Source organism: Danio rerio, chromosome 19, assembly GCF_052040795.2.
Source record: "Danio rerio strain M-AB ecotype USA chromosome 19, GRCz13ab, whole genome shotgun sequence".
Lineage (NCBI taxonomy): Eukaryota > Metazoa > Chordata > Actinopteri > Cypriniformes > Danionidae > Danio > Danio rerio.
In genome coordinates this window covers 47178713-47192045 of record NC_141039.2, presented here as the reverse complement: position 1 = coordinate 47192045, position 13333 = coordinate 47178713, and the positions used below count along the sequence as shown (strand labels likewise).

Here is a 13333-nt window from a genome sequence, read left to right as displayed (position 1 = left end):
GCCTATGTAATATATCAACATCATCAAATTAATAAAATAATTAGCAAATGAGCAATACATGACACAACCGTTAATAAAAACAGACAATATCCCTAATATTATCATAATTTCAATATTAAAACGAGTGCATTATTTCAATAAATCAGATGTGTTAAGTAACCATTACTAATGGTGTACATATATTCTGCATCCTAAATCTAGTATTTACTTTTTCTTGTTGGCTGCTTTTTTTTTCTCTACACGCTGTGAGCTGTGAAACCAGGCAGAAAGTAGTCGTTAATAAAAGTGAAATGCAAAAACACATACAAGCTTTAGAAAGCGAAAGCAAAAGTTGAATTCCGGTCATTTTAGGAGATTTAGAAACCTGGGCTGGACAAATCTTTTTTTTAAAGTCCCAAAAATGTGCATCTCTGTGTGTCTGAAGAGCACGCGAAACTGTCTGCATGATTGTTGACAGGTCTCGCGGACACAGAACGAAACTGGTAAACAAGAAGATTTCCCACTACATAATCAATTGTAGATGTTTGCTTATTAAGCGGATACAAAAATGTGTCACTAAATATACTTGGGTGGCCGATAATATACCTGGGTGGCCCACCCAAGTAAAGTGTGGGAAGCACTGGTGTTCCCTTTTTTGATCTGGAGCAAAAGAACACATGCTTAGATTATTATCCTTAGCCATTATTAATGGTCATTTCAAGAGTTCACACTTAGCTGATGATTGATTATAAAGCTTGCTTGGCAGAGAGGGAGAGAGCCCTGAGTTCAAGATGCTCGTGCCCGGGGCTCCCTCCTGTTTGCGAGGCGAGAGGGGAGTTTGAGCTCAGGTAGATCTCGAGAACTCCCCTGCTGTAGAAGCTAATGAACAGATAGTGATCGCTCTTAAGAGGTAACTACTTACTAGGAGCATGTCTATGGTGCTGATTTAGATTACCCTTCATAAATTACAGCTGGCACAAAACGCTGCAGCCCATATTATTACAAAAACCCCCTCTGTCTGTCACATCACACCCATTCTCCAACAGCTTCACTGGCTTCCCATCTCTTTCAGAATTAATTATAAAATACTTCTTCTCACCTTTAAAGCCATCCACAATCTCGCTCCTCCATATCTTGCTAATCTTGTTCACATCGCCACACCTTCTCGAACACTCAGGTCTTCTTCTTCCATTCACCTCACTGTTCCCTCTGTCCACCTTGTCCCCATGGGGAGCAGATCCTTCAGCCACTCTGCTCCTCAGCTTTGGAATTCACTTCCTTCTGATCTCCGTAATATAGGGTGCTTTCACGTCTGTAGTTCGCTTCATTTGGTCCAGACCAAGGGTAATAAATGATACATTGTTGCATCTTCTGCCGCCTTTGGGTCGTTTTCACACCACACTGATTTCTTTGGTCCGAACCAGTTGAAACGAACCAAAATGCAGTCATCTGACAAAATCCACATCCCTCATTAGCCAGATGTTGTTGAACATATTTCCTAAACTGCTTATTGATTGGTCAGATTTCACTCCGCTGACTGATTGTAACTATACATTACGAAAATGAAGCGCGGCCGTGGCTGGAAAACAGTGTTTAATGCATCGCTCGTCACTTCAGGAGGAGACGTGTGTGGCGAGGGGGCGTGGCCGAGAGCCGTGGGAACGGGGTGAGGCCACCGCGTGAGTGGATACATGTGCGGTGCGCACCTGCCTCGGATCCCACGGAAGGAGCTCTGGACCATAAAAGGAGGACCGATGGCAGAAGAAGCCGAGAGAGGACCGGGCCCGGGCATGTTATTTTACTTTTGCTTTCAGTTTGACGGCAGTCTCCGCGAGGAGCTGCCGTCCGTTTGTTTTGATTTAAATGGCAGTCTCCGTGAGGAGCTGCCGTCATTATTATTAATAAATCATTTTAAAGCTCCGTCGGTTCTCCGCCTCCTTCTTCCCGGCGGCCAAAGGGCCGTAAACTTCATTACAACGTGAATTAATTTAGCTAAACTGCGACATGGTCATCTTGCGGAAATATTACCAACGATCCATCAGGTAATGTTTTCCCCTCTCTCTGTTGGTAAAGCGCTGTCAAGAAATATTTTCCTCCATATCCCATAATGCACAGCGCATCGGCCTACAGCAGCTGAATTAGTCCAAAACGCGCAGTACTTTTTGCGGTTGGACCTGTTTTAGTACGGATCATATTCTCACCACAAACAAACCGCTCCAGGGTTCGTATGAAAGCGTACCGAGACCACCTCTTCAAGCAGGTCTCGGTACGCTTATTTGGTCCGCTTTTGGTGCGCACTCGAGTACGATTGCTGCATTCTCACCTGCCCAAACGAATCGCACCAAAAGGGAAAACGAACTCTAGTGCGATTCAATTTAACTAAATAAGGCAGATGTGAAAGCACCCTTAGACTCTCTTTCACAACTTTAGTCCAGACTCAAAACAAATCTGTTTGGAACAGCCTACTTTTGGCCAGCGGAGAAATTAAAATGGTCGTGCCCAACTGAGTCTGGTTCTCTCAAGTTTTTTTTTCTTCACTCCCATCAGGTAAAGTTTTTTTTTCCCTCTCCGCTGTCGCCACTGGCTTGCATGGTTCAGGATTGGTAGAGCTACGCATCGATGAATTTGCTCTTCAGTGTTTGAACTCTCAGTAATGATTAAATCACACTGAACTGAGCTAAACTAAACTGAACTGAACTTAAACACTAAAAACTGAACTACCCTGTTTCAGTTACTATGACCATTTATGTGAAGCTGCTTTGACACAATCTACATTGTAAAAGCGCTATACAAATACAGCTGAATTGAATTGAATTATTCTCTTTGACCCGATTGCATTTTTAAAGCTTGTGTTGTATTCTATTGTTTTTATTGTGTTTTTATTTGAATTGATTGTTTTAGCTGTCCTGTACGGTGACCTTAAATGTCACGAAAGGCGCCTTTAAATAAAATGCATTATTATTAGTCAATTAACTTAGGTTGCATGTTTTTGGACGGTGGGAAGAAACCGGGGCACCCGGGGGAAACTCATGTGAGCACAGGGGGAGAACGTGTAAACTCCCCATAGAAACGTCGGCTGGCTTGGTAAGGACTAGAACCAGTGATGTTCTTGCTGTGAAGCAACAGTGCTAACCACTGGGCCACCGTGCCGCCCATCTAAAAAAGGAGGAGGAGTAGGGGGGAATTCTTCAAAATGAACATGGCTGTTATATGAAACTTAAGATTTGTATAGTGGCTTATAGGGGTGTAACGATACACTCATGATACGATGTGTATCACGATATAATGTTCACGATTCAATATGTATCACGATATCTGGAATAAAAATTGAAAATTAAACTGAAATGCAAATTTTACCACGTAAACTATTTTTTATGTATTTCTTTTGTTTCACCTTGTTAAACTGAACCTTCTTTAAGAAAATAAATTAAACAGGCCTGTCTCTGGAAAATAAAACAATTTAAAAACTTCTTAAAAATATTATTGAAATGACAGAGACAAAATTAAGGAACAATTTAAGTAAAGGTGCAAAAAATTAAGCTTTCTATTCAATTGAATTTAACAGTAAGAGCTTTAAGCCTTTGCTTGGTCACTTGCGTTTTTTGTGTGTGCAAAAAAAATCCACATTTCCAGGTATTTAATTCATATTTAATTAAATTCATTTAGAGATATCTCTAATTACAATTGTGACTAGTCAAAACACATTTAGAGATATCTGCAAATATTTTTCAATGGAAGTCAATGGAGGAATATGACTAGTCATAATATATTTGCAGATATCTCCAATCTGATTTCGTACTAGTACAATTGTAATTGCAGATATCTCTAATTGTTATTCTGACTAGTCGAATTATAATTCTGACTAGTCAAAATATAATTAGAGATATCTCTAAATATATTTATGGATAGTCAGAACAAAGGTTTAAATGCTAAAACGGCTTGCCATATGCGCGCGTCTATCATCCGCCCTCTGTAGTAACAGCTCACAGTCAGCTCACGTCATGTGTGATTGTGCGGCAGGAACATTATATGAAGACAGAATAATATTTTAGGGTGAATTGTTCCTTATAAATACAGTATGTGACTCTTTCAACACCACTAAGAGGTATCCATGTCGCTGTGCAAAGTATGTAAATCACTGTGAAGACTTTAAAACTTAGGGTGTTTGACCCAGTATGCGTGTCAAAAAGCGGACAAGTCTACAGCAATGACTGTACAACCGAAGTTTTGAGAGGATGGGCCATCCTCTATTTCAGCTCCACTCATCTCGGTCTGCTAACATTACTGCTGCTGCAATCTGAACTCACGTGCGACAGCAGGTGGAACGTAGCTCACGTGTAAACAGCTCAACTAATAAGAGAAAACGGACGTCATATCGTAATCAAATCGTTATAACGCCACGATGCATATTGTGACATTTTTGCATCGCAATAAATCGTACGACAATAAATCGTTACACCCCTAGTGGCTTAGGAATCGTCTGATTGGTGAATCATAAATTGGATAATGCAGGACCAGCCGCAAGCAATCATTAACACATGATCCTCTCGAAGTTTATTAATAAGTAAACGTATGGAATCTCTATATGGAAACACTTGCAATTAAATGGGAAGAGTCAGTATGTTTATATTTTTGTACAGTAATTATATAGTACAGACTCACTTTCTCTGTAAATTTATCCACAATGTATGCTCTCTCTCTCTCTCTCGCTCGCTCTCTTCCTCTGTGTGTGTGTGTGTGTGTCTGTGTGTGGGAGCGAAAGAGAGGAAGAGAGAGAGAAAGATAACAGTAATGATATGGCTCCGCTCCAGCCTGTGAAGGCCATTAAAGTGTGATTCATGTGGCCATGTCCTTTAATGACATCTCCAGTTAGTCATCAATAAAGTGAGACAGATGTAGGATGAAGATGGAGCGTTTTGATGGGTGGAGGGTTGGGGTTAGAATGACCTCTGTCCTCTGTTGCAGCACCACGCCGATTCACGACACACACTGCTCACACACACATACACAAACGACTATGTGTTTTCCCTGTCAGAATGCGGAGTGTGTGTACTCACCGCCCCTCGGAAGTGTCTAGGGAGCATGATAGCCATATCTGACCCCGCCTGCACTCCGTGAGTAATGGTGGACTAAGTGTTAAGGTGCTCGCCGTGCGTTAAATGTCCCCGGCGCCATGCCTCAGAATGGCAAAGTATTAGATCAGTGACCTTGGTAGTGCATTATGAGCTCTCTGAAAGTTTTATACTCCGGCAGGTAAAATATTGACTATCCAAACATCTACTTTCACAGCCTAAACAGGCAGATCTTTCAGACTCCCGGTGACGGCAGGATCTGTCATTGTTCACCTGCTTGCATGACTGTACTGTAGCTTCTAGACAGATGCTGTAGATATTAGGGGTTTAAGTCTACAATCTGATGGATTAATGATTGGGTGGGGTGGCACGGTGGCTCAGTGGTCAGCACTGTTGCCTAACAGTAAGAGGGTCGCCGGTTCAAGTCTCGGCTGGGTCAGTTGGCATTTCTGTGTGGAGTTTGCATGTTCTCCCCATGTTGGCGTGGGTTTTTCTCCCGGTGCTCTGCTTTCCTCCACAGCCCAAACACATGCGTGATTGTACACATTGGTGATTGCAGTGCATGATTATGTATGGGTGTTTCCCTGTACTTGGTTGTGGCTGGAAGGCATTATTGGAAGGCATATGCTGGAATAGTTGTCGGTTCATTCTACTGTGGCGAACACTGATAACTATGGGACTAAGCTGAAGGAAAATTAATGAATGAATAATGAATGCGTGGACTAAACTGTTGAATCTTTGAGGGGTCTATAGGGTCACATGATCAAAAGTAGATTTCTTTGTTCAATATTGATTGAGGTCTGGCTTGTATCATTCGAATCTTCAGCTCAAAAGGACAAACAAAAGACATAGTTCAGTTTTTATTACTGGATGAGGTGAATTTTATGTATTTATTATTTTTTTTTGCAAACATCGCTAAGGATTTTATTTTAAACACAGCAAAACTAGTGTTGCACAAATCTCTAGATTGAACTTGCTAAATAAATACATAAATAAAAAAAACAAACAAACAAACAAACAAACAAACAAACATATATTAAATCAAATAAATAAAAAAAATTAAATTATGTAAAACCTCTTGGACAACTATAACAGTGTCTTTTATACATCTTCAGGGGTCAAAATTTACCCCAAAGCCTATAATTTCTGAATAAATAATTCAAATAGTGTTAAAAAAATATAAAAATAAAATAAAAATAAAATAATATAGTAAAAAAAAAAGAAGTCAAAATAAAATTAAATTAAATTAAATTAAATTAAATTAAATTAAATTAAATTAAATTAAATTAAATTAAATTAAAACCCTTTGACAGCTATACGGTCATTTATAAAACTTGTGTGGACAAAATAAACCCTAAAGTCTCTGTATAAATAAACCCTATAATCTCTGTATAAATAAATAAAATAAAGTAAAAAAATTAAAAAATAAATAATAATAATAATAAAAATAAAAAATTCAAAAATGAAATAATAAAGTCATAACATTTTTAATTTAATTTAATTTAATTTAATTTAATTTAATTTAATTTAATTTAATTTAATTTAATTTAAACCCTTCGACAGCTATAACAGGGTGATATATAAAACTTGCGTGGGCTAAATATATCCCAAAGCCTATCATTTCTAAATGAAGAATTAAAACCTAACCAATGCAACTTATGAGTCTAATAAAAGCATGCAGACTTTTATAGAGAGCAGGATCTAGATGGTGCATTAACTCATAAAGGTTAAAAAAAAAATGCATTGCTCAAAATGTTGGGTTTGACAGACTTGATAAATAAAATATATAAATCAGTATTAAATATGCAACCCTGTCAGTTCTTCTTTGCATGCATATATATTTTTGGAAGTAACCAAAAACACTTTGTATGGGTCAAAATATTTTTTTTTTTTTCAAAATCATTAGAATATTAAGCAAAAATCATGTTCGTTATTAGTAATATCCATTACTCAGCACTTAATTTGGGCAACTTTAAAGGTGATTTTTTTTTTTTTAATCCTCAGTTTCCAAATTTTCAAATATTTATATCTCAGCCATGTTATTTTCTCCTAACTGTGTATAATATATATATATATATATATATATATATATATATATATATATATATATATATATATATATATATATATAGAAAGTTTATTTATTTAGCTTTCAGATGATGTGCAAATCAAAATTTGGCAGCACAATGGCCTCACCATGGAAAGTCGCTGTCTTGAGTCCCGACTGGGCCAGTTGGCATTTTTGTGTGGAGTTTGCATGTTTGCTTGTGTTGGCGTGTGTTTCCTCCGGGTGCTCCGGTTTCCCCCAAAGTTGATAGACATCCTGTATATGTACATTAGGGGAATGAAATTGGTGGTAGTGTATGAGTGTGTGTGTGATTAAGTGTGTATGGAAGGGTGTCTGGGAGGGTATCCGCTGTGTAAAACATATGCTGATATGGTTGGTGGTTCATTCCGCTGTGGCAACCTCTGAAATAGAGACTAAGCCGAAGAAAAATGAATGAATACAAGTATAATTCAAAGTATAATTTACTTTAATTGTACAGTAGTTTTGACCTCTGCTGTTTATCTATAACTGCTTTTAAAGGCCTCAAAGCACTGTTATTTACTGCTCTGTATTTATTCTAAATGTTTGTAGTTGTCTTTGTTAAACTGCGACGTCCTAAAGTCGTTTCCTTCATGTCTTTCCAGGCTCTCCGGCATGAATGTCCCATCTCCTATTGTTAGCAACAAGAACTGGCTGAGACTTCACTTTGTTACTGACAGCAACCATCGATACAAAGGCTTCAGCGCTCATTATCAAGGTAAGGGGCTCGCTGTCTGGCTGCAAACGCATGGTTTCCATGGCTATCTCTGTAGGGAAAGTTTATCATGTCCTCTCTGGATTATTAATTTGGTGGTAGCATTACAGGTTTAGAAATTTTGAGTTAAACACAATTTGACATTAATTATCACTTTGTTTCAAATGTCTAATTAATGCAAGATATTTCAAACTGTGCTGATGAACTGCTGAATCCGAACAAAAGTGATGTTTTTGTTGCCAATGCTTGAATGCCTCTTTCCTTTTTCGGTTGATTTGTTTTCTTTCTATGCCGTTTCTCCAAACTAACTCATATTTCAGCAACAAATCATGTCTATTTTGTTTGTTTTTGGGGAAGGTTAGCTATCTTTCCGCTTCCTCTCATACAGAACAATTGTAATAAAATGGTGGGATCTGAATGGAAAGACCTAGAACTTGAGCCCCTTTTTGAGTTATATGCTTTCATCCATAGCTATAATTTCCTCATGTGCTTGGCTGCGTACTGTGTTTTGTAAACTACTTACCACACATTTACCATAAAGCCGATTCCTGTGTCTTCACAAGCATTTGCTCAAGCGGTTCTCGAGGTCTGGAGTGAAATATGAAACTGTTTGCCAACCCTTACATACTGTATCTATAATATCTTCTGAATGAAGTGTTGTGTAATGGGATGTTTGTGTTATGATGTTCAAATATCTCTGAGCCTTAAGATGAGCAAGGAAAAAACAAACATATCTGCATGTAAAACATTATTTTGTACATACACATATTTGTTTGAATGTTATTCACTAGGCCTGTTGTAAAGCCTTTATTATAAAAAGGTCAAATTAAAATATAATTAGCTGTATAACATAGAGTGGCATATAATTCAATAGGTTTTTAGATGAATTAGTAAAAATACTAGTACTACAAAAAAGAGATAAATATAATAATAATAATAATAATAATAATAATAATAATGATGATGATGATGATGATGATGATGATGAAGATGATGATTTAAAAAAAGTATAAAATTTACTATGTACATTTTGTCATGTAGACACATTTATTATTATTATTATTATTATTATTATTATTATTAGGTGATTTTATTTTTTCTGCAAATTTCTATTTACAATTATACATTTCTTTGTATTTTTTTCTACACATTTCTATTAACAATTATACAACTGTTATTATTTTGGTAATATGGTAATTATTTTTATTATTTTTCTACACTTTTCTATTTATATTGTACATGTATTTAAACATTTTTTGTCTTGTTCAGCACATTTCTATTAACACTTATACAATTTTTTCTGCACACCTCTATTAACAATTAGACATTTCTTTGTATTTTTTTTCTACACCTTTCTATTAACAATTATACAACTGTTATTATTTTGGTATTTTTTCTACACATTTCTATTAGCGTTTACAAAATATATATATTTTGCATTTTTTTCTACACATTTTTATTAATAATTATAAATTTTTTTCTGCAAATTTATATTAACAATTATACAATTATTTTTATTTTTTTATATTTTTTATTTTTTCTGCACATTTCTGTTAACAGTTTAAAAAAAATAATTATTGTTTATTGTATTTCTTCTGCACATTTCTAAAAACAGTTATATTAATATTTTTATTATTTTAATTTCTACATATTTTTATTAATAATTTTACATATATTTTAATATTTTTATTATTATTACACATTTAAATTAATAGATATCCATGTATTTTAATTATTTTTTATATTTTGTGTTTTTTCTACACATTTCTATTACCAATTGTACAATTATTATAATTATTTTTGTATTTTTCTACACATTCCTATTTAACAATTATTCAATTATTGTAAATATTTTTTTATTTCTACACATTTCTCTAATTAATTTAATTATAGTTTTTTGTGCTTTACACATTTATATTAATAATTGTACATGTGTTTTAATTATTTTTGTATTTTTCTACACATTTCTATTAACAATTGTTCAATTATTTTAATTTTTTTCTACACATTTCTTTTAACAATTATACAATTATTTAAAATGTATTTTTGTGTCTTTCACAGCAAAGCAAAATGTTTTTATATTGTTATATTTATCATTATTGTTATTAAAAGAGCCTGTTACACTATTTTCATGCTTTATTTATTGATATTTATGTATTTTTTGTAAACCTACTTTATTTATTTATTTATTATTATTTACTTGTTGATTTTTAATGTTATTTTTTTTTTATGAAATTGGAGTGAGATTTAAGGTCTGCGTGCAACTAGAAAGAGACTTCAGTAAAGTCAGACTGCTTCAGTGTCCATTCCTCTAAACAGACATGCAATCATGCTGGATAATTGAAAATGCACTGGAGTTTGGCTGTAGGATTGGATTTGTTTGATTTGTGCTGATTAGAGGCGGCTTTTGTGAACTGAGCCAGACCGGAGGTTTGACTGTGAAAGAGCAGGTACCAGTGAGAAAGCAACATCTGTGCTTCAGCACAATCCAATTCAGCACACGCATTCATCTGCTCCTGTTCACATTAACCAGCTGTTGATGCAAACACTTTTCTGCAGAGATCAAAGCTGTTATTGACGGAGCTGTTTGGAGACATTACACACAAACTGAACTGGTCAACATCAAAGAAACTCAATCCAGAAATGCCCTTAAAATGGCCTGATGTGATTAGGAAAGGATAATCAATGGCTTTTAATGGATTAAAGTGCACGACGCAGAGGTAAAGAATGGCCCTATGTAAAGCTAATGATCTTTTTTTACTGCTTAGGTCAATATCATGATAATACCGTGATATCAAATTTGTTGCAATTAATTGCAAAAAAATAAATGTTGATATCGTCTAAGGCTGCACGACATTGGAAAAATCGAACATTGCGATATTTTGTTATTTTGCAATATACACTCACCGGCCACTTTATTAGGTACACCTGTCCAACTGCTTCTCAACGCAAATTTCTAATCAGCCAATCACATTCCACATGACCAAGTATACTCATCTTCTGATGGCTACTTCCAGCAGGATAACACGCCATTTCATAAAGCACGAATCATCTCATACTGGTTTCTAGTGCATGTCAATGAGTTCACTGTACTCAAATGGCCTCCACAGTCACCAGAACTCAGTCCTATAGAGCACCTTTGGGATGGAGTGGAATTGGAGATTCTCATTATAGATGTGCAGCTGACAAATCTGCAGCAACTGCATGATGCTATCATGTCAATATGGAGCAAAATCTCTGAGGAATATTTCCAGTACCTTATCGAATCTATGCCACGAAGGATTAAGGCATTTTTTAAAGCAAAAGGTAGTCCAACACGGTACAAGTAAGATGCACCTAATAAAGTGGCCGGTGAGTGTATATTGCGTTATGAATGCAATTTTACCAGATGACTTTAATATCTCTATTAGGAAAGAATTCATAATTTTAGATTGGGATGATTCTATAGGGGAGTAAAGTATGCATAAAATATAAAAAAAACTATCTACAATCATAGGTAAATACAGTAGAGGTCAAAAAAGAAATGAGGTAAACAGTGTCTTATGAAGTCTAACTGTATTCTGGTACAGTAATCTAATGATCTCATGTAAAATAATACTGCATAGTCTTTGATTAAATAATTTTATAAAAATAATCACTATTAAAGTTACACATTTAAATTTTTTTTTATGCTTGAATTCTTTTAAAATCCCCATACCTCGAAAACTCATGCTAATAATAAACTAAAATTCTCAAACTGGGGTACGTGTACCACTAGTGGTATGCAGGCTTCCTTCTAGTAGTACGCGGAGGAATGAAATATGTCATGTAAATGCTACACACATTTCCAAATTTATCAAAAATGATGTATATAACATGCCATATATGACATATAGCCTATATTTCTGAGATAATCTGCCACGTTTATTTTAACTGTGCATGTGCAGAGTTGTAGCTTCTTTACTGGGGCTACTACGCTACTGTATTTCAATACTGCTCATTATGGTGGTACTTGGAGAGACAATATATTCCGAGGTGGTACTTGATGAAAAAAAGTTTGAGAACCACTGATCTGAACGTTGCATATGCTGCAGTGTAACTATTGCAAATGATCATATAGCGATATCGATGCTGAAACGGTATATTGTGCAGCACTTATATCGTCAAGCTAATTTTAACTTGTCTATGATTTGGCAAATGACCACACAATGTTCATTTGTCAAGTTAAAGACAAATGAAAAGTAGTATTTTACTCTTTAGAGTTACAGTCTTGGCCAAATTTTTACAAGTTAAGATGTTCGCACTAGACTTATGACGTTAATTGCAACAATTAGAATCAGAAAGAGCTTTATTGCCAGGTATGTTCGGACACACGAGGAATTTGTTTTGGTGACAGAACTTCTACAGTGCAACAGAATTACAGAGACAGGACAAAACAGATCATAAATATATATAAAAAGCAGCAAGTAGTGAATGCAAATTTACAAATAGACAAGTGTATGTACAGGTATATTACTATTTACAACATTATATGTGCAGCTGTTATGTGCAAATTGGCATGTAAAGTGTGTTGTTAAATAAGTGTATATGTTTATAAAAGTGATTAGCAAGTAGTGATGTTGGTTCCACAATTATTATTATCAAGTGTTCATGAGATGGATTGCCTGAGGGAAGAAACAGTTCCTGTGTCGGGCTGTTCTAGTGCGCAGTGCTCTGTAGCCTAAACCGGAAGGTAAAAGTTCAAAGAGGCAGTGTGCTGGGTGTGAGGGGTCCAGAGTGATTTTGGCAGCCCTTTTGCTCGCTCTGGATAAGTACAGTTCTTGGGGAGTAGGGAGGGTTGTATAAGTGATTCGCTCAGCAGAGCTCAACAAGAAAATTAGATATCACGATTTAAGCTGTAAAAAAGATTACTTTAATAATAACAAAACAAAATAAACTTAAGTATTGCTTTACTGTATGTTCAGAGTAAACACATTTTGTAACCAATTTATTACTGTTATTTGGCGTTAAAGTCAGATTAACATTCGTTAAGACTACTACAAGTTTTTGTAGTTTTCATTGCAAGTTTAGTTAAATTAACTAATGTTTACTATTGAAGCTTTACTGCACACAGTTAAGGTCCAATAATTCAATTCAATTCAGCTTTATTTGTAAAGCGCTTTTACATTGGAGATTGTGTCAAAGCAGCTTCACATAAATGGTCATAGTAACTGGATTAGGGTAGTTCAGTTTTTAGTGTTTAAGTTCAGTTCAGTTTGGCTCAGTTCAGTGTGGTTTAAAATCATTACTGAGAGTCCAAACACTGAAGAGCAAATTTATCGATGAGTAGCTTTTCAGATCCTGAACCAGGCAAGCCAGTGGCGACAGCGGAGAGAGAAAAAAAACTTCAATTGGAGAGTGAAGAAAAAAAACCTTAAGAGAACCAGACTCAGTTCGGCACAACCATTTTAATTTCTCCGCTGGCCAAAAGTCTTGTGCAGAGCTGCAGTCTCAGCAGTGGAG

General features: G+C 35.5%; 1 protein-coding gene across 14 annotated transcripts in view; it reads left to right on the top strand.

Annotated features, from left to right (window-relative positions):
* csmd3b (CUB and Sushi multiple domains 3b) overlaps positions 1–13333 on the top strand; it is a 1026877-nt gene that overhangs the window by 442392 nt on the left and 571152 nt on the right. For all 14 annotated transcript variants that reach the window (XR_015517226.2, XR_015517225.2, XM_087296029.2 and 11 more), the window contains one exon: positions 7743–7855. Coding sequence is in view for 12 of the 14 variants with exons in the window: in XM_087296029.2 (XP_087152155.1) it covers positions 7743–7855 (113 nt within the window). In the remaining 2 variants the exon portion in view is untranslated. The remainder of the gene's footprint in view (positions 1–7742; positions 7856–13333) is intronic.